The 22,885-nt window shown below is 29.9% G+C and overlaps 1 protein-coding gene across 2 annotated transcripts in view; it reads right to left on the bottom strand.

Annotated features, from left to right (window-relative positions):
- The window catches only part of LOC142334249 (uncharacterized), a 102,455-nt gene extending 92,898 nt beyond the window's left edge, over positions 1-9,557 (bottom strand). The window contains exons 1-2 of one of the 2 annotated variants that reach the window (XM_075382121.1): positions 9,278-9,557; positions 4,101-4,276 (exon numbers count right to left, since the gene is read on the bottom strand). In XM_075382121.1, the coding sequence (XP_075238236.1) occupies positions 4,101-4,268 (168 nt within the window). In that variant the 5' untranslated portion in view covers positions 4,269-4,276; positions 9,278-9,557. The remainder of the gene's footprint in view (positions 1-4,100; positions 4,277-9,277) is intronic. The other variant, XM_075382122.1, reaches the window with a different exon arrangement.
- Between the last annotated feature and the right edge of the window lie 13,328 nt (positions 9,558-22,885).

Genomic DNA, 22,885 nt, shown 5'->3' with positions numbered 1-22,885 from the left:
CAAAGTACTGTGTTTGCGAAAAATTTCAGTTTTCAGATTTTAACAGAAATATCCATTTTGACTAGTTTTGGCGTGACATCTGTACTTATGTATGTATCATAACTAAAAAAACGATTAGCCGTAGGATGTTGAAATTTTGGATTTAGGACTGTTATAACATCTAGTTGTGCACCTCCCTTTTTGATTGCAATCAATTGGCCCAAAAGTGTCCAAAAAACTCAAAATAAAAAAAAATTAGATTTTGGATTTTTTCTTAACTGTAGTAATAAGCCCTCATTGATAAATCATAACGTTAAGTGGTACTTATTTTCATTGGATCCAGAGTTATTGCCAAATAAAATTTTAATTAATGAATTTTTTGGATCTTTAAGGGAAAGACACATTGGTTTGAATCCCACATCAGCTCCTTTTTTAACTTTTTTTTTTAATTTAAATATATTTGTTTATTAATAATTATTAACCTCTGTATAAAATTTTTTTACAATAAATAATAATTCAATAATAATAAAAAAAATATCAAAAGTTATTAATAAAATAAAATTTTATGTACTTTTCATTTGAAAAAATAATGTGTATATGTAATTTAACAGGCGTAAAAGGAAATCATATGGTATCCACATCAGATTTATTATGAAGAATAACTACAGAATCAAAATCCCTATAACCTACAATATACTGTTTGTTTTCTCTTGGTATGTTACAGCAATATATTTCTAGTTACTGTCAATATTACAAGTATTACTGGTAAGTAATTAAATTATTAGTAACTACTGTCATGGATTTTGCTTTGTGGCATGTTTTAATACCATTCCAAGTTGTTTTGAAAATCAAGTATTTAACTCAATTGTTAATTTAAAATTACTTTTAAGTTAACCATCCCATTAATAATGCATCTGTTAATGAGTAGTTTTGTTAAGGCAATAAGCCAACTCAAATTGAGGTACCTTCTCTGACAGTTGATCACCTTTCTCAACCACCCTCATTCTTCAATATCCTTCAACTCTTCTTCCTATGAGAATAGTGTCTAGTTCTTTAATGGGATCAATAGAATAGTGGTTTTGCCTGTGGGCTGACAACAAACTGTCTCTATAAGGATTGCACAAAAAGCTGAACTTTCAGTTGATGTGCCTATTTGTTAAACCAATAAAATCCATTAAATGAATATTGTTATTCTAAAATATATTCTTATTAATTCATCATTTTAAACGTACTATGTTTTTTTTTCTTCATTAATTCTAAAAGTGAAAGTACTCTTTTTATCATTAAAAGCAAAGGCAAAGAATTGTACAAAAAAGAATAGTCAAGAATAATGAAATTAGAGACAGTTCAATGGTGAAGTAGGAAATGAAAAAATTATGAAAGAAAGTATAATAAGTTGTGGCAGATCAACTTTTGGACCTGAAACACTGGAATTTGCAATCAAAGTTTAGGAAACTACATGCAGCAAAAATAAGTGCTTATACCTTAAACGAAATCAGAAATGTTTACAATAAAGAGAAATGAAGGAATTAGAACGCCCTTGGCTATTACAAAAGCCTGAGTTAGTTTGGCACATATCAAGTACAAGAGTAAAAAAATGCATATGGAAGGAAGATTGGAATGGAGGTACCAGGAGAAAAATGTTTAAAGGAGACAAAAAATGAAAGACCATGAAAAGTATTCATGCAATCCTAATTAAAATAAGCAAATTAAAATAAGGTGAAAAAGATTTTTTGAAAACACTTACGGTAAAATTGAAAATCAAACATATTAGAAATATAACCAACATCAATATAATCAATATCCTTCATCTCTTCTTCCCACAATAGGAAAAGTGTCTAGTTCTTTAATAGACTTATTACAATAGTGGTTTACCTGTGGGCTGACTTCAAACTGGTTCTATAAGGATTACACAAAAAGCTAAACTTGCAGCCGATAGAATATTTGCTAAACCTTTTGCCGACTAAAATCCATTTTTTAATATTGTCGCATTAAAATATATTCTTCATTAATTTATCATTTTAAATTTACTATGTCTGTTTTAAAACACAATTTTTGTTCCTTAACAAGTGATACATAAAACCAATCAATTTTTTTAATGTTGAAAATGAATCTTAAATCAGAATTTTTCCATAACCCTGTTTCTGAAAAACTCTCAAAATGTAAATTCTGATAATTGTTGATATATGATCTGCATGATTATATATGAATATTTTATTTTATTTTATATGATTATATTTATATACTCTGTATATTTTTTAACTATTAAATCAGTTGTCAACCATGAAACAATTTAAGTCATAACATAAATATTACATACCATGACATCTATTGAAGCTTACATGAACAAGATTCATCATGTCTGTAAATTCTACAAAACTCAAAGCTTGTCGACTTTGTTAGCCTACTGCTTTTAGTAGTACTATAATCTATTCAGTCAATGGAATGACTGAAATAAATGAGTGGACAGTCTCATAATGCCGACTAAGTGTGTAAATGGCTTGGACAGATTTTGTTTTGTGTGGCAAGTTCATTATAAAATCTCATAAGAAAAACATTACAGCTTTAATTAAAAACCCTATACATTGTACTTTTTCTGAAAAATCAGTAATCAGGATAAGATATGGGTTCCTAATATAATGTGCAACTGTGCAGTCAATGTAACATTATGGCTAAAAGGCACGCAGAAGACCATGCCATTTTGGGTTTGGGTCACTGTGATTTGGCATTAATCAAAAAATCACTTAACCAATTAATATTTCTGTTAAATTAATGTTCTGGAAATTGTAAGACTAAACACACTGTAATCTATATTTCACTGCCATTTGCACTCACACCTGTACCACACAGTGAATCAATTCCAGTTCCCCAGATTTTTGAAAACTTATGAAAAAAAGTAAAGAAGCAAACATTATGGAAGAAGACAGTAGTGATTCAGACTATGAATTATAATCAAAAGAGCCACAGCTTATATGACAAGTTGTGCTAAATGACTTTGTAAGAGATTTGAAAGTATCAAAAAATCAAGTAGAACGTTTAGGCTCAAAATTTAATGGTTGAAATTCTACTAAAAATTCCCGGGCTATCAAAGCTGACAGAAAGATTTTTCTCAATATTTTGCTGGAAAATTATTTAGTATAATATATAAATCCCGATTCATGAAAATGGATTTAGGATGAAATATTACTGACAACAGTCAAGATTTTTGAGACTTTAAAAACTTAAAATTTAAAGTAAAATATAAGATATATCTTAATTTGTAGAGAATTTATTTAAAGTCTGCTTTTCTTTTATTTTCGTTTTGCAAAAGTGCAACAAACCTGCAATAAACTTAAGAAAAGATGAGCAGAGAAACCAAATTTAATGCATTTTCAAAATTTTATTTAATGAAAATGGTTTTTCACAAAAACTAAATTTGATATTTTCTCACATTTCATGTGCAGCATATATTTTCCTCCATGAGTGAAACATAATTTTGTTACTCTAAAAAAACTTACAAATCCCATGCAAAAAAAACTTATAAATTGTATTTAAAGCACAATTTTTGGGATTCCTTATAAAAATATGATGTTAATCCATAATTGAATCACTGTAGAGTAACTGTGATATTTGGATAATTATTTTTTTTTAAATACAAGTTAGCAAATGATAACCGATTACTCACAGTTCAACAATGTATATAAAGTAGAGTAATATGGGTAATTGTAGCAATGCAGAAATAAAGAGCAAGGAGGAATGAATACATCACATTATTCAACCAATCAAGTTATCTATTTTAAGAAACATATAATTATAGAAACAATTAGTTTTAAAATGAATGTGCTGTTATTCAGAACAGGTCATCACCATATTACAAAATACAATTAGTCTCTTCTCAATAAACACACAAAGTATATTAGCAAGATCTTCAAGTTTATGTACTTGCACTACATTTCTACTAATAAATGCAGTACAACAGAGTAAAAATGTATAACATCATTCAGAGAAAATAAAAAAACCGGAGAAGAAATTTCATAAAACATAAGTTGAGTTTCTTCTTTAGTAACACAATCTTCATATGTTTGGGTGTATATCTGTGAATTATTATGAATATCACCAATGAAATAAAAAATTCAACTTACATAACCATGAATGAAAGCAGTAACAAGGCAGTGTTTTTCAGACACAGATGAATTTTTTACTTGAATGTCACAGCTATCACTGGATCCAATAAAGCAATGTTGTTTCACGAGTGGATACTTCCCGCCATCATTTCCATCTCTTGTAATAGTAATCAAAGTCCCATGCATGCTAATCTCTGTTTGACAAATTAATTAATAATTATGAAGAATATTAAACATAAGAATTATTCTGCAATGTAATATAAAATGTCATGCTTCTATATCACTAATTGGAATGATTAAGTAAAATAAGAAGTGAAAAAATGTCCTAGAAGATCCATTCATTAACAAGAAATGCTGTGAGATAAGAAACATGAAACAAATTATCATGTTACTTTCTCATTACACCTTTAATTAAAAAGTGCAATTGAAAAATTAAACACTGTCAGTTTCAGACAGCACTTAAATGAATACCTTGTAATTTTAAATCACCAATTACAAGTATGTTATTCACTGATGAGATGCACAAAATTTAAACAAAATGGTAGTTTGGTAAAAACAATCTATTCCCTGCTCCCTTAACATACCAAACATTCATAAAATTGAGTTTGCCTCCATAGGCTACTAAATACATATAAAAAAACTTTCTTTTTGTTTTTCAACTCATTTAATTGTATTGTTTATAATCATGTCATCAACAGTCTGTACTCCTGACAAATTACAACCAGGTCTGGGGTTCAAATCCCGGTCAGACATGGCATTTTTCATACACTACTAATTTCCACACACAAGCTTCAGGCTTATATGGTGAATTATTCATTAAAAAAAAATTGTAGATATGATACTTTTTGTGCCAGCCAATGCATCAGTTTAGTCTTTCAAACTATAAATACACTGTCAATATAGTTTGGGTTTTTTTTTGTTGTAATAACCAAATAAAGAATGGCAAAGGACAAACCAACCTTGAGAGTGTTAACTGGTAGTATAGATATGCACTATTTGACACCAGCATAAAGAAATTACAAAAATACTACAGTGGGACCACACATATGAAGATTAGAAGTTACAAAAATATGACAGTAAAGATACACACAGAATAATTTAATAAACAATGGTGACTTAGATGAACGTCAGTATAAAATCCATTACCATTTAAAAATTAATATCCTTTACAAAAAAATGTTATCCATAAAAAAAATAATTAAGTAAACAAAAAAATAATTAAATCATTATCAACAAAATCATAATTAAAATAACAGTCATGTAAACAAGTTATAACTATTTCTTAAAACATTTTAAACATTAAACTAATATAATTTTGCATTAAATAAATTAGATGTTTTCAAAATTGTATTTTTTATATTGCATATAAAATTACATTTATTTTCTGAAATACTTGGTAAAAAACTATTATACAATAAAATACTGAAGTAGGCTGCAAAGTTTTCCAACTACTAATGCAAAATAATTTTAAGAGTACACTCATGCCAAATACTACAACTCTATGTAATTACTAAAATTTTGACAATCGGTATAACAGCCTGTACTCTGCTTTGCAATTCATCAATTTCACTTCAACAATTACAATAGTTTATGAAAAGCCAACTTCAGAAATATGAAATAATGAACAGATCACCGATCCCTAGATTAAAACTATAATGCACGATTATTAAACTTAGCTATTATTACAAGAAAAAAAAAATTTAACATCCTAGACATTATTACTTGTAGAAAAATGTATAAGATCATAGTCACGGAATAAAATGCATGGTAAATTAACAAGATATAATGGGAAAAAATTTTTAACCCTGGAAAATACAAGCAAATATCACGCATCTATGAAAATTTATCTGTTAATTTTTACAATCAATACATAAAAATTGATTTGACAAGTCATGATCCTGCCATGGTAAGGTTAAGGATTAAGTACGGTTTTTTATGCATAAATATCAAACATAAAAAGTAAAAACATTTAATAATCATTAATAAAATCAAGATTCTTACTAACAAACATTACTATTTGAGTGAATATGAATTTGCTAACTTACAAGTTGGTAAAAATTAATGGTCTGCATTCAATTTAAAATTAAAAATTTAAACTTATTTATTAACTTGCATCCTTAAATCTGATAATCTTTTTAATTTGATTTTCACATTTTAATAAATTAATCAATCTGAACCTTAATTCATGCAAAATAAATGTATAAGGAGAACATAACGGTACAAACTGTAATACAAACACTGTTTGTGGTACAAACTGTAATTACGTGTCAGGATTGCAAAAACAACTTCACACTCCATCAAAAGAAAACTCTGCCTTCAATAGCACAATGAAACAGGTCTAAAAAGAGTCCTAAATTTTATTTTTATGCCAAAAGCAATTATTATTTTCAAGTAGTCTATCATAGTACCTACTGCACCTTGATCAAGGATGGTTATCAAGACCTTTTTTTTTTTCCTGTTTAGCCTCCGGTAACTACCGTTTAGATAATACTTCAGAGGATGAATGAGGACGATATGTATGAGTGTGAATGAAGTGTAGTCTTGTACATTCTCAGTTTGGTTATCAAGACCAGCTTCGTTTATTTCACATCACTAGATATTTTGGAAAACAATACAAAAACTTTCTTTTATGTTGGACATAACAGTTAATAATTTATATTACAGGTATCAAATAATGATTATTGATATATATATATTTTTTAAATGTGCAACAAATACTGTCACCTACTTTGTCCTCAAATAGATAAAATATAAATCCAGAAATTAATTATCAGGAGAAACACTGATTTATTACTTCCTTGTACAACTAAAGGAAGATCGCAAAAAATTAGGTTTTCAGATTTCAACAGAAAAATCCATTTTGACTAGTTTCAGCATGACATCTGTATGTACATATGTATATATATCTCGCAAAAAACAATTAGCTGTAGGATGTTGAAATTTTGGATTTAGGACTGTTGTAACATCTAGTTGTGTACCTCTCCTTTTGATTGCAATCGACTGAGCTAAAAGTGTCCAAAAAACCCAAAATATAAAAAATTTGGTTTTTGGACTTTCTCTTAACTGCAGTAATAAGCCCTCCATTGAGAGCTTTTCAACAATATATTGTAAGTGATGCTTATGCTCATTGGTCCCAGTTATAACCAAATAAAATTTTAATTAATGAAATATTTGGATCTTACGGGAGACACATTGGTTCGAATCACACTTAATCTATTTTTTTTTTAATTTTAATATATTGACTTCAAATAATTATTAACCTTTCACTATAAAAAAAGTACAATGAATACTAATTCAATAACCCAAAAAAAGGAAAAAATATCAGAAGTTTTTAATGAAATAAAATTTTATGTACTTTTCATTTTTTTTAAATGTGTAAATGTAATTTAATAAGCCTACAAGGAAATTATGTGTTGTCAAAATCAGATTTTTTACAAATGGTGTCAAACGCCTTAAACAATGTTAAGTATGCTTAGAGAGCATAAATTAAGCTATGAGCCAATGTAAATAGTAATAAGTTCTATTCCACAACATTACAAAGGATGAAGATATAATAATTTCTGATGTGATTCTCTGAACTGGAAATGAATATTTTAGATTTATAAATAATAAATACTATAAAAAATAAATTCCGATCACAGAATTGTGGCATAAAATTTGATACCTCTCAACACTGATATAATTTCTGCCAAGTTACTTAAATTTTTTGTTAATGAAAAGGTGTTAAAAAATATTTGTCAGTGAAATATAAAAAACATTTTTTTTAATGTTAACTTTAATGAGTCTTATCTAAAATCAACTGGAAGCAACCCTACAAGTATTAAAACTCTGAATTAAGCAAATACATTTATCTATCTAATTGCCTAAAACTGTAAACGGGTGGTAGGCTTATCAACAGTTACATGATAACTAAACAGACTGACAATCTTTCCATTAAAAACATTTAAGGAATTTTTTTAATCATATTAAGTTTTTTTTGTTTTTGACTAAGCAATTGATTTCATAACACTAAGATAAAAATAAATCGAGGGAAAAATTATGTGAATCACAATTCACATAATAAAACACGCTTCTAAAAATTAATGTTCGCATATGTCGATGATCCAGAAATCAGTTAGGTGAACATACATCCCTTGGCTGTTTGCTACCACGATTGATCACCGAACACTATTTTAAGCTGCTTTAACTAATTTATTTATTATAACTTAAATTTACATCACAACTTGAAGTTACTCTTATTCGCATCTAATGAACTCAATATGTATTAAGTTTTATATGCATAATAGTTTCTCATCATATCTGTTCATTAAAAAAAGAAAAATAGTGGCTCTCCTAGAATTAAAATTAAGTATTTGATTTAAGCCTCCAGTTGTAACTAGTTCATGCCCAACCAATGCCAAATTCTGAAAACATTAGATTAGACTGGTTTCACCTACTTGGTTTTTAATTTCAATTAGCTCATATTTCTCTTACAATAACAAACAATAAAGAATGTAAAGAGAATAGGGGCTACCAATGTCGATATAAAAGTTCTACCATATTACTATATAATTTAACCAAACGGGTATATTATTTTTAAATTGTATAAATCACATTGGTAATAATGTAATAGGAATTTCCCAGTGGACGTTTTATTAAAAATTGCACATCAATTAATAAATAACATTTTTAACTCAATGTAAACAGAATTTCAATAGTTGTCGTTACAGGTGAAATGCTGAACAAGATCTTACAAGACCTGCAAGTTACACGTATATGCCGGGTTCAGGCACTAAAAATAAACAGGGCATTCTACAGTATTGGAAAATAAATGAATAAAGAAATATACTACCAGTATGTAAAGAAATGAAGCAATCTAATTCTCGGTAGTTATAAACACCAGATATATGAGAGAATCAACCGTTTTTATTTGGAGGGAAAACACACTAACATCAAAAGTTCAATATTACAATTGAATAGTGACATTATTATTTCATATAAGCAACCAAACTCTCCAAATAGTACTCATACAATATTACTCTAAAATAAAATATTAATATAAAAAGAGAACATTAAATATCTATCTCATACAATCGATACAATAATATTAGCCTACATACAGCAGTTACATGTAAGGGTTAAAGAATAGATCACACAGTCCTCAATAAAACAATACCTCAACTTTAACGTAAAATTATTATTCCAGAAATACTCACTAATTTCGAATATATAAAGCACAAAATTCAACAAGGAGTAATAATACACGATCACGAAATCCGTTCAAACTGCCATGCAGAATCCTACAAACCGACGCCACTCGATACACTATTGACACCCCAAAAAATATAGTCCCTCAAGTGATGACTTTCTGCAATTTTTTACCATACATGAAGAATAGTATTGGTAATTGTCACTGTAAATATAATAATAATCAGTAGAAGACATACATTTAACAGAAAATAAGTTTTTTTTTGTTTTTAAAATATCAAATTACTTTAATGTATCACGACGCAATAACAACACCTTTTTAAATACTTCAATATGATTGGTCAGCTCAGTCAGATTCACCAACATCACAGAAAAAAAATCACCCATTTCAGTTTTAAATACATTTGACGTTACACTCGCAATCTTAGCTCATTGGTTCTGTGTTTAGTTAAGAGCTAGCCTGGATGTTGTTTGTGGTAGTGAGATATTACTGCATTGTGCGTGATTGCGTTAGTGCAGTAATGCACTGTGTGATTCGTTAGTCCTTACAAGTATCTATATAATATTTTATAGTCTATCGTGTTTTTGTCAACACGTATAACTCAGAATACAGCTTTCATGTAAATAAATTCTGTCGCAGCCAAATGAAAACGTAAAACACATAATTTGTATGCGTAACATTCGAGATAGCCTGTTACAACTCTACGCCGTTTGTTTATAACAGAATAGCTCTTAAAGAGAATCGAGTATAAGTTTATTTCAATTATTATCCTTAGCATTTAAAAGGGATCACGTAATTGCTCCAGAAATAGATGAATAGGATCTATTTAGCGGTGAAAAAGTTATACATTTTCCTCGAACCAATTACCAGACTTTTTGTAATGGATAAACAACGAAACATTATTATTACCAAGAATGACAAAAAAAAACAATCATTGTTTTTTTGTTTTTATATTACCACTACTCAAAAATATATAATACCCAAAAATGAAACTACACGAAATACGCCATGAGCAATCTATAAATGTTACAAAAAAATTACACCTAAGAAAACTACTCCTTGCTTGTTGGTAAGGACAAAAAACCTCTTTCCATGCTGAATTCCTTGGAAAAAATAAAGGCGTTTATGAACAGAATTTTACTCCTGTTAGGTGGTTTAACTATGTATACTTGATTTTATGCATACTATTGACTGTTGCTGTTGTCATTCAGTATTTTACTAATGTTCCAATGGTGTGACAAAGAAATATAACTTTAAAAATGCATTCTTATTCATTTTGCCCTTCTTTTATACACAGTTCATAACTCTTATAGAGTACATAATAATTATGAAAATGTCTGATGTGAACACCACATAACTTCCTTGTACGCATATTAAATTGCATATTTACATTTTTAAAAGTGCGTAAAATGTTATTTCACAAATAACTTATGATTTTTTCATTTTTAAAAAAAAATTGTTATTGAATTGTTTACTGTAAAAAATTTTTACAATCAGAGGTTAATAATTATTAATAAATCAGTATATTTAAATTAAAAAAAGGACTAAAATGTTGCAAACCAAAAAAACAATAAACAGGAAGAAAATGTTGAAATCAGAGAAAGAATAAACATTAAGAGAAGGTGATAAGTATAAAGAGGAAGAAAATGTTAAAACCAAAGAAAGAATAAATAGATTAAGAGAATCTAATTACATATCAGTCATCAGTTTAGCCTCAATCAGGATGCCACTGATGCAAATGCCTCAGCAGACATTTACATTCAGTTAACTCATCCTTAAAATCATCTTAGTTGTAGATGATAGTAAAATAGTTTTAGTTTTTTCTCGTCTATCAACTAACTAATAAACTGTTCCACTGAAAGACACAAAATAATCATTTGCATAATTAGTTTCAATGAAACTGGTAAAAATGCATTCAGGGATGGCCAAGCACTGTTAATAATAAAACAACAGATTTATTTAATTACTGACAAATAATGAATTTAAATTACTATTTTGTTTATTCTGCAGAGGTAAATGCTTTTATTTTCATATTTCCATGACATGTGCATTAGTTCAAGTTTTATCATCTTTCATGAAATTCTAAACATATTTCATTTTCAAAAAGACATTTCATTTAAGGAGAAAATTCTACAGCAGCATCCAATCTTGGAATTGCCAGGAAAAATTCTACCAAATGAACAATGTTCTTAATGTTAATTAATTCTTAATTTTGACAAACATATTTCACACCACTTTTCATGGGCACTTCATGTCTTCATTTCAACACAATCTTCCTTCTTACGCTTGTAGTTTTGTACACATGCAATTCATCAAACAGCTCATCTTCATCCACAGAAAATCTTAGAACAATGTGTTTTACAAACCACAATATTCCAGGATATTTCACTAATTCATCCGATCTCTGAAACGTAGCACCATTCATTAATGTACTCAATGCAAGAATCATAAAAGACATCAGCATAACTGAAATTTTTGCAAAGTTAATTGTCCATTTTCTTCCAGGTGTCTTAGCTGACCATGTATAACATAACACAGAAACCTGATTTTTACATTGCAATATTTGCCCATTAAATTATTTTTTCACACACTTCCACAGCTGTGATATCTTGTTTATCAAGACAATTAATTGATGTGGAAAAAGGTTTCAACTGGCATTATGTACAGAGATAACAGAATAAAAAGAGGGTTTACAAAGAATTATTTGAGGACATCATCCTAAACCTCATAGTGAAAGAATCTGCCTTTTGACAACCCTGGTTGCCCCACCATCACCTCTGTACCTAGCTCTGGTGGGCTTTACTGTAGGTTTCATTCATCAGTTTGGCATCCATCAGGATGCCACTGATGCAAATGCCTTGGCAGACATTTCCATCAGTGTGTTAATTCAACTTTGAAGTCGTCTTAGTTGTAGAGTATAGTAAAATAGTTTTAGTTTTATTATTTACATAATTAATTTCAAACTAAACTCTCAAACCATGTTGCACAATAAAAGTTTCTACTAATTTGCCACCATCATCTGTAACCCTCACTGTGCCAAAGAACAAATTCAGCATTCACAGCAGCACCTAAAACAACAGGAGAGTTATGAAGAAAACCAAGAATTCTATCCCATCTTTCCAAATGTTCCTCATTGGGGTCCTGTATTGAAAATATGAAGAAAAAATCATCCATTGATAAGCTTGACAATAACATGGTGAGTATCAGAAGTCACATATTAGACACAACTTCTTGACTTCCTACACAGAATCATGGACATACTGTTAGATACAGTTGTATGTGCAGAAATTTCAATCACCTTCTCAAGTTTATATTTCTTTAGACTCCAACACATAGTTCACTAGTTCACATAGTCATAATCTGACATTTTTTTCATGTACGAATTCCAGTACTTCCACCATCACCCCATTCTCAGAATATATATATATATATGTATATGTATATATTAGTTGTGCAATCCATTCACCTAAATACTATGATATGCAATTTACTATGACGTGAGATGGCTTCTTATGCCATCAACTTCTTGTGCCTGGCCATTTCTCTTTCTGCCTTGATAGATAAATAGTCACTCTAGTGCTTTTATTAGCACTATGTGTTTGAAAAGCCATACAGTGTTTTTTTTTGTTTAACATGACTTGCACATTAAATTGTCCACCATGTCCATTATCAGATTTTGACTTGCACAATGTACATTTCATGGTTTCTCCACTTCCAGTAACAAAACAAAATTCACTTTTCAATTTATTGTTAAAACTACATTTTTGTTTAGGTATGTTTATAAACTATGATTGCACAGATAAATAAAAATATCTAAATATTCCCAAGTCAGCTTCGCAAGACCACATACTGTAGCCACATTCATCAAATTTAAGTACTGAAAGTCATAAACTGGAAATGGAAGTTATTCATATTTCAAATTAGCTGGTGACAATTGAAAAATGCACTAGAGCTACCAACATAAATAATAAAATACAGTTCCATGTTCTTGTTTCCTTGTTTGTACTAGGAAGCACTTCCTAATATTTATATTGTACAGTGAACTACAAACTAAAGCATGATTGCAAAAAAAGGAATTTGAGAGTCTCAAAAAAATATTACAAGACACCAGGATATTTCCAAAAAAAAGTCCCATTTGTTCTGGGAAAATTGGGCCTAATGGACACCCTACCTTAAAAATAGCTGCTTCTGCTATTATTTTGTGCTGGTGTCTCACTTGTGAAATGCTACTGTTTTCATGTTTTTGCTTCATCCTGAGTGTTCCATTTCTGAATTTAAAAGTTATTTGTTAAATTAGTCTTTTTATATGTATATGTACTTTAGTTTTTCAAAGAATATAAATACTTCTTTTAATGTTTCTTTTTCTGTTTAGCCTCCAGAACCACCTTAAGGTATTACTTCAGAGGATGAATGAGGAATATATGTATGAATCTAAATGAAGTGGTCTTGTACAGTCTCAGGTTGACCATTCTGGAGATGTGTGGTTAAGTGAAATCCAACCACTAAAGAATATCAGTATCCATGATCTAGTATTCAAATCCATATAGAAGTAGACTGCCTTTACTAGGATTTTTGAACCTTAACTTCAAAATCAGTTGATTTGCAATGATGAGTTCACCAAGAGTATAAATTCTTCTTTTAATAATAAAGTTCATTTTTCTTCAGTTAGTTAATTTTACAATTGTTGAAATGGATGTCCTAGCAGGCACATACACATTCCATGGCAATGAAGATTTGATGATTCACAAAGAAACAATTTCTTGTTACCAAATGTAACAAGAAGAGATTCTGTAAATGAATTGTCTGATCCTATAAAAACTGTACACTGTACACTAGGAATTGATTTGCAAAATACCCAGAAATTGAGTGAAGTTAGATGTGCTGAAAATGATTTATTCAATTCTACAAATTTAGAAATGGAAACAGTGGATTTGCAAAGTGTATAAAAAAAGTTGTAGATTTGCAAATTGCACCACCAGAAACTATGTTGATCTAATAACAAAAATAAAAAGGAATCATCAGCAGTGTTCAATGCAAATGTTGCTTGTAACATATTGTAACAAGACTGGTACAGCAGACCTAAGAAATGGATTCCTACCAACTAAGAAGAAAGTAGTAGAAAATATATTAATTGGAGGAATCCAGAAAGGGGCTAAAAGGAATCTTTTTTAAAGGTAATAGATCCATGTAACAATTGTCTTTTAATATTGACCACTGACACTAAATAGATGTTCTTCCACAAGCAGAGTTACCAGACCCACATTAGGAATGCATAACCCACCGGGTTTGGTCTAGGGGTGAATGCGTCTTCCCAAATCAGGTCATTTGGAAGTCGAGAGTTCCAGCGTTCAAATCCTAGTAAAATCAGTTTTACACATTTGAATACTAGATCGTGGATACCGGTGTTCTTTGGTGGTTGGGTTTCAATTAACCACACACACACATCATAGGAGTGGTCGAACTGAGACTGTACAAGACTGCACTTCATTTACATTCATATATATCAACCTCATTTATCCTCTGAAGTATTATCTGAATGGTAATTACTGGAGGCTAAACAGGAAAAGAGTGCTATGATAAGGAGGGAATATCTAGTTTAGGTTTGATGAAATTATGGTGACGTTTAATGCAATTATGGTACTGGAATTACTTGTAATTCCAGTACATGAAAACAAGAAATGGCCCAGTGAGTTACTGTAAATGTACTAAATTTCATTCATAAACTGTTAAGGTAGTTTAATTTGCAGTGAAACAACTTTATACTTACTTGCATTATTTATCTACCAGTGAATAAATCCTGATGATTACTTTAAATTCTGTTTTGTATGTAACCACTGTTTATTATTATTATACCACACTTTCACAGCTTTTACTTTTGCCAGTGACATTCCTTAAACTTGGAGTATATACAAACGAGATTAGGCTTGCTATTGCTGACCAAGTGCCTTCCGAGCAATGTGGCAAGTGTCAATTATCATGCTCCTTTGCATTAGCGGGTGGGACTTCCACTGGATCTTCAGTTTTTCAAGACTGCTGTGCAAAGTTGATGGTATTATTATCTCCGCAAATATAATTATTGGGATATATAAACTTCTTTTTGATTCCACATTTCTTTAATTTCAAAAGCAATATCTGTATATTTCTGCAGCTTCTCATTGTGTTTAGTGTTGATGTTGTTACTTGATGGGATGGCTACATCTATTAGGAAAGTTACTTTTGTGTTGTCCTCCAAAAAGGAGGCTGGCTCATAAGCATAGTAGGGACCTTTTTGAAACTACCTTGTGGAGTTATAGTTTACATGGCCCTTACCAAGTCAAGTGGTCCTGCGTTATAGTATTTTTGTGTATATTGGTGTAGGCAACTCTGAAGTTGAAGTGAATCTTTAGATAAAGGACACAAATTATTCATAGATATTACTACACCAATGTGACTTTGGCAAAATAACTACTGCAAAGGAAAACCTTTCTTTCTTTTTCCTGTTTAGCCTCCGGTAACTACAGTTTAGATAATACTTCAGGGGATGAATGAGGATGATATGTATGAGTGTGAATGAAGTGTAGTCTTGTACATTCTCAGTTCGACAATACCTGAGATGTTTAATTGAAACCCAACCACCAAAGAACACCAGTATCCATGATCTAGTATTCAAGTCCATGTAAAAATAGCTGGCTTTACTAGGACTTGAACGCTGGAACTCTCGACTTCCAAATCAGCTGATTTGGGAAGATGCATCCACCACTAGAATTCAAGTCTTGAAGCTTAAAGCTATAATGAAAGTAATACATGAAGATCAAAGTGATTTCTACAGCATTTGAAGGAAATCTTGTAAAAGTAAAGAATCGAAGAGTACGTGAAGTATTTATTAATCCTTTAGCAGTTGTAGATTAAAATAAATATATGAATGATGCTGATTATACTGATCACACTGTTACGAATACACATTTTTTCAGTTTTATGTTTTAAAAGGTTAAAATGTTTAATCCCAATTATTTAAAAATAATTAATACAGTATTAATAATACTAAATAATTATAAAGTTAACACAACAGATTCCTATTAAATTAAATTAATTAATATAATTCCTATTAAATCCTTGTATTCCTATTAAATTACATATACACATTTTTTAAAAAATGAAAAGCACATAAAATTTTATTCCATTAGCTTCTGTTATTTTTTCTTTTTTTTTGTTATTTTATTTTTTTTTATAACCAGAGGTTAATCAATATATTTAAATTAAAAAAAAAGATTGTGAAATCAAATTTGAACTGATGTGCCTTCCTCTTGTAAGATCCAAATATTACATTAATTAAAATTTTATGTGGCTATAACTCTGGAACCAATGAAAATACATACTACTTATGATATATTGTTGGAAAGCTCTCAATCAAAGCTCTCTCTCTTATTACTGCAGTTAAAAAGTTCAAAATCCAAATTTATTGGATTTTTTGTGGAAAGCTTGAGAGCTTTATCCAAATTTATTGGATTTTAAATTTGGTTTCCTTAATATTATTACATTATCACCAATGTTTTCCTTTTCTTTTATTTACACTTAACTTTTGCGTAGTTTATTTCAGTTAGTGTTTCCAAGTTTTTGTATGTTTTAAAGTAAACTTCTTGTTTCTGGATATTTTATTCACGCAGACCTTTTCTTAAAGTTTTGTTCCTGGATTGTATGTTTTTAAGTTCAAAAAATTTTGTTTTCTTCAAAGATGTTTCAGTGGAATTTTTATATTTTATTTCTTAATAAAAATAAAGAAAAAAGTGGTATTTTTATGCTTAATTTGTTTAGTAATAAAATACAAAAATATCTACAAGTAGGTAATTTACTCGACAACTGTGTATTTTATGTTAGAACTGTAGAGCTGTAGAATTGTGTACTTTGTTTTATTTCTTAATAGAAATAAAATATAAAATAATTATAAATAAAACATAAATAACCAAACAGAATTTCAGAGTTTATAAATATTGAATAAATACTGGCTGATGTGCATTAATATTGCAGGGAAGTAAATCAGGAGGAGATAAGCTAGTCTTATCTCCTCCTGATAAGACTATAAGGACAATAAAATTTCTTAGGAAATTTTGTTATCCTAAAAATAAAATATCTATTCTTAGAATTTTTTTTTTTACTGAATTTTTGTTAAAATCAGTTTCCACAAAGTTTAATAGGTATTCTCCTGTTAATATAATTATAGTTATCATTAAGAAAAATATACAATTTACACCATTAACCATAGTAGTTTGTTAAAATTTACCGGGTGATCATTTGAAAAGTTACCACATTATTATTCAACAGCAATCAGTCACATTGTGTTTCTGTTGGCAGGCTGTATACCATTATCAGGGGAGGACTTATCATTTTCAAAGGGGTGGAACCCACCCTCTCACCTTCACCTACCCCAAATCAAAAATCTTAAATGGCAATGGTAACATTTGATTACATTACTTAACGCGAAAATAATGAATTTTGGTGTAAAGAAAATTAAAATCCATCTACCCCTTTGCTTGGTAGGTGTAAAAAACCATTTGGGTTTGGTTAAATTTTAAATTTAAATTAGGTTTTAAATTTCAGTCCAGCAAAAATAATTATGAAATTATGTGACATGACTTACTTCTTAACCATTTGAAATAATCATCATAATCTGTGAATTAAAACTATGAAAATTATTTTTTAAATTAGCAACACAGAATTTCACCACTTACTTGTCATTGAAAGGGCCTTCCAACGAGTTGGTCACAAACTATATAGTTTCATTTAAAAACATAAATTTTCAACCCTTGATAATTTGTAAAACATTTAAGGGTGAAATTTGTGTTTTAAAATTTTAAAAATAATTTTCACATTTTAATTCATAGATGATTATTTCAAATGGTTTAATTAGTTATCACGTCATATAGTTATTTTTTTGGAGACTGAAATTTAAAAAAGTACTACCCCAAATGGTTTATCACACCTAGCAAGCGAAAATTTTTTGTTGAAAAGAAAATAAAAATACACCCACTCAACAAAATTCATTATTTTTTCGGGTTGTCAAGTAATGTAATCAAATGTTACCATTGCCATTTAAGTTTTTTGAGTTTGGGTAGCTGTAATCGAGAAGGTGGGCTCTTTGAAAATAATTTTTAAAAACATTTCCCTCGAGAATCATATAAAACAGCCTTCAAACAGAAATACAATGAGACTGATTGCATTGAATAATAAATGTAACTTTTCAAATGTTCACATAGTATATTACTTTTAAACGATGATAATTTATAATGTGTTAAAAGGGCAGATGGAAGGGAGAAATTGTAGGAGAAGGCCTCGATTAGAGTTCATAAAACAGATAATGGACAATATGAATTGTGATTCTTACTGGGAGCTAAAGAGAAAGGCTGATAAGCAAGAAGAGTGGAGAGCTGCTGCCAACCAGTCTAAGAGCTATTAACCAAAGAAGATCTATGAAGAAACAAATTTTATTCTAAAGCATTTATTTGGTAATTTACACATTTTTCTGACTTACTTCCTTATGGTTTACTTCCCTGCACCATTAATGCATTACTGCCAGCATTTTTTCACTATTAATAAACTCATTGAATTTTTTTTGAGATGATATCAATGGTATCATTTGCTTTGGTCATTTTGCCCTTTAAGGATAGAAATTTACTATAACATAGATCCCACAGCATATTTTATAAAAAAATAACCTTTCAAAGTTAATTGTTCTTTTTTATAACATATTCTAGAGAAGCAAATTTCAGAGAATAAGGTTGAACAGCAGCAATTTTTTCCATAGTTTTCTAAAAATTCATAAGAAAAGGCTCATGTCCAAATGATGAACCCATGGCTGCTTCTTTTCTCACTGCCTCTTTTGAATTCTGCACTGGTATTAAATAAAATTCCCTTTTTACCTACAGATATTGCAGGGCAATTTTCTAATGGACACCAATATACAAAAAGACAATATATGCATTTTTTTTTGCCTTGTCTAAGTTTTGTAAATTTTTATAAATTTTAAATCCAGGTGTATAATGTTACATTTGAGTACCTGAATAAATTGAATTGAACTGAATTGAATATAAGTTTGATGTTTCAGTTAAATTTTTTATCATGCTGATTTTTGGTTCAGGCGATTATTTTCTACTTCTGTAATGGTTGTTAATTTGGTTTCCATGTCAAACCTGTTTTACCACTTGTAATACTTATTTAAAAAAAAGATTTTTTCCATCATTTCAGCGATTCAAAAGTCCCAGTTATGAATTATTTGTTTGAACTTTATGGAGTAAAAATGTTAATATGAAAATTGAAAGGATTAATTTGAAATTTGATTATATATACATTTAATTATGAACTGAAAATCATTATCTGAAGTACATAGTTCATTTATAGATATGCCGCCACCTCCTTCACTCTACAATAACCATTATCAAATATAATGGTACTTTTTATCATTGTCTTATTTTGTTTGATTTGAAGTTGTTTGTTGACATTTTCAATGTTATTTTCATTAATGATTATTAGTCATTGATGTCATGAATGACCAGCTTTTATTGTTCTCAACATGTTTCTGCCTTTTGAACAATTAAATACCTGTAGTGTTAGTATAAAATTACTTGTAACCTTATTTTTAGAAAAAAATATAAACTAAGGTCATAGAGCATGAGTACATGTTTTGCATATTCAAACAGAAATATGTTTAATAGCAACAATGACCAGCTTTTATTGTTCTCAACATGTTTCTGCCTTTTGAACAATTAAATACCTGTAGTGTTAGTATAAAATTACTTGTAACCTTATTTTTAGAAAAAAATATAAACTAAGGTCATAGAGCATGAGTACATGTTTTGCATATTCAAAAAGAAATATGTTTAATAGCAACAACAAAGTGCAAAATTAAATTGTATTTAATGCAACAAGTATGCCAGAAAAAGTTATGCCAATGGATTAATCAAATGTCTAGCATATAGATCCATTAGTCTTTACTAATTTATTTATTCTCTTCTCTTAGAAGTATTAGTGAAGACTAAAGCAATAATTAAATCTTTATTGGTTTTGTATTTTATGCCATTCCTCTAAACAATGTTTACCCTATCTTCTCTGGAAATTGGCAGAGCACTTCCATTTTGTTACCAGAGTACTGCATCTCTACCATATGTTCTACAAGTGCACTGCTTTGACCAATGTATTTGTCAAGGTAAAAAATTTGTCAACAGTAAAAAATTTAACATGAAAAATGCACAATTCTGATTACACTTCATATATCAGAAGAAAGCCCATCATAATACAACTGCAATATTCAGATTTTTTACCAGGTTTAGCTGGTAATCTTATGTGAATCATTGACTGCATAGTCAGTCTAACAGAAGAAGCTTACATTTTTTTTTGCAAGAGCACATATCACATGCTTTTAAAAATGTAATTATATTGTGAAAGCATTGTCTAAGCAGCCACCACTATCTAGTAACATGCATTATTATATTATTTTGTAATATTATATATTATTTTGTTTGTTCAGCTTAGCTGTTTTTCAAGGACAATATATGTATTGTGGAGACAGTTAAAATTTTTCCTACATTTGTAGGAAAAAAATTTGCCTCCTAAAATTTGTGTACGTAATACAAACAAATAATATATCAAAAAATATGTATTGTGTTAAGGGTAGATCTGTGCTGTTTTTTAAGTACAGTTACATATTTTTAAGTTTGTTGAGTAAGAGACATTGAGTATTGAAGATGTACTGACGAATGCTCAGTGGTTTTTTGATTGGTTCTTTTGGGTTTTTGTTGATTTGGAAAGTTTCAATTAATTAGTAATGGATGTGTAAATTTTGAAGATTTTGGACCACAGACTTACTTGACATTGGCAATATAGACAACATATCATGCAGCGATGAAGTTAACAGAGGCTCTCTTCATGTGCCAATCTGCTACAATTCATATTTAATTGTATCTTCATTTCTGGGGAATACACCTTCCAGTCCAGTGCCCCAGAACCACATATCATGCATGTAATCAAGCCTTTGCATTGAGTGCTCATATCTACTCCATTGCAATCTGCTGAGATAGCCCTAAGCCCAACAACAATAGCAGCATCTGTCTTCAGGTACTGATATAGTTAATAGCTATGTACCCAGCCTATCCATATGAGAGCCTGAGGCACTGGACTGGAAGGTGTATGCCCCAGAAATGAAGATACTACAATTAAATATGAATCTTAGCAGATTGGCACATGACAACTGCTGGGAGCTGGCTATGCAGACATTTATTATTGCTGCGGAGCATAATGTATCAGTAACTTCGGTAGGATGGAGAACATTATATCTGGACAGACTTGATACTGTAATTTTCACTGTCACTGTGTACATTCCACAAATGCAGAGACGAGGCAAATATAATTTTGGCTGGCGACTAATGTTAAGTCTTCAGAGTTTGCAGGAACTCAGGAACTGTGCGAAACTTAGGGATGCAGGAACTCAGGAACTGTGCGAAACTTAGGGATGTTTAGCAGGAAAAATCAGTGCTTTAAGTTTGAATTGTATGAACAGTGATGACCTTTCAGTCACAGGGAAGCCAGCTCTGTTGGACCATTACATAATAGCATATGAGGTATCAGCCCTCACTGGTGTCAGTGATGAAGCTGTGGGACTCCTGGACCTCCCTGCTGTAGCACCCCCGGGGTTGTGCTACAAAACCAGCCCCAAGTGGCACATAGGCTCTTAACACATAGCCAAACCTGTGCGAGCCCAACACTTTCAGATTAGAGGGGGGTATGTAATACTATTTCTCTGCAACAGACAAAAAAAAGGTTTTATATGTATTTAATGTTGCAACAGACAAAAATAAGGTTTTATATGTATTTAATGTTAACTAGATTTATTTATGGTAATTGGGTGTACTGACAAAGTCATACTTACATCAACTTAGACCTACCTAATTATGAACTATCCTGTTGGGTAGTCCACTCATGTACTGAAAGAATCAATCAATGTTTCAATTACTCAAACTGTTCTTGATCTTTTGTTATTGAAAATTGAACTGACAAGCTGGATCATGCTTATTTTAGTGAAAAAGTTTGGCATCACCAAGTGGATGTTAGTCAAAATATTCATCATTGAAATATAGGACAGTAAAAATTCATTTTTCACTAGAGTAGGGTTCTATCATTTCTTGGAACACAAAGCCATGGACAGCAATGAGAACTGATCACTTGAAAAGATGTAGGTACTTCGATAGTATATAATAAAGGTTTTGGCTAAAATATCTTGGATGCTTATTTCCATCCAATTCCAAAATAGCATCCAATTCCAAAATAGTATAGTACCACAGTTCTGTGGACATTAAGGTTAAATTTTACCCCTCAGGACTGAGTGAACAAGAATAAAAAACAGACAAACTGTTCACTAGACCTTAATAAAAATATCCTGTAGATCAAAGTTTCATCTGGATATCCATATGTAATAGCTTAGGCAATGGAAATGAATTCATTTGACTCATCGCAGCAAAATATGCGTTACAAAATAAGTTCACAATTCAAACCAATGAATTTTATTTGTTATTCATACAGAAAAATTCTTAAAAATACAAATATTCTTCAAATTTTAAATAAATCCTTCATGAATTGTTTAAATTTTTTC

Source organism: Lycorma delicatula, chromosome 1, assembly GCF_047948215.1.
Source record: "Lycorma delicatula isolate Av1 chromosome 1, ASM4794821v1, whole genome shotgun sequence".
In the NCBI taxonomy this organism is placed as follows: domain Eukaryota; kingdom Metazoa; phylum Arthropoda; class Insecta; order Hemiptera; family Fulgoridae; genus Lycorma; species Lycorma delicatula.
The sequence above is the reverse complement of the archived record's forward strand: the minus strand, read 5'-3'. Positions and strand labels throughout refer to the sequence as shown.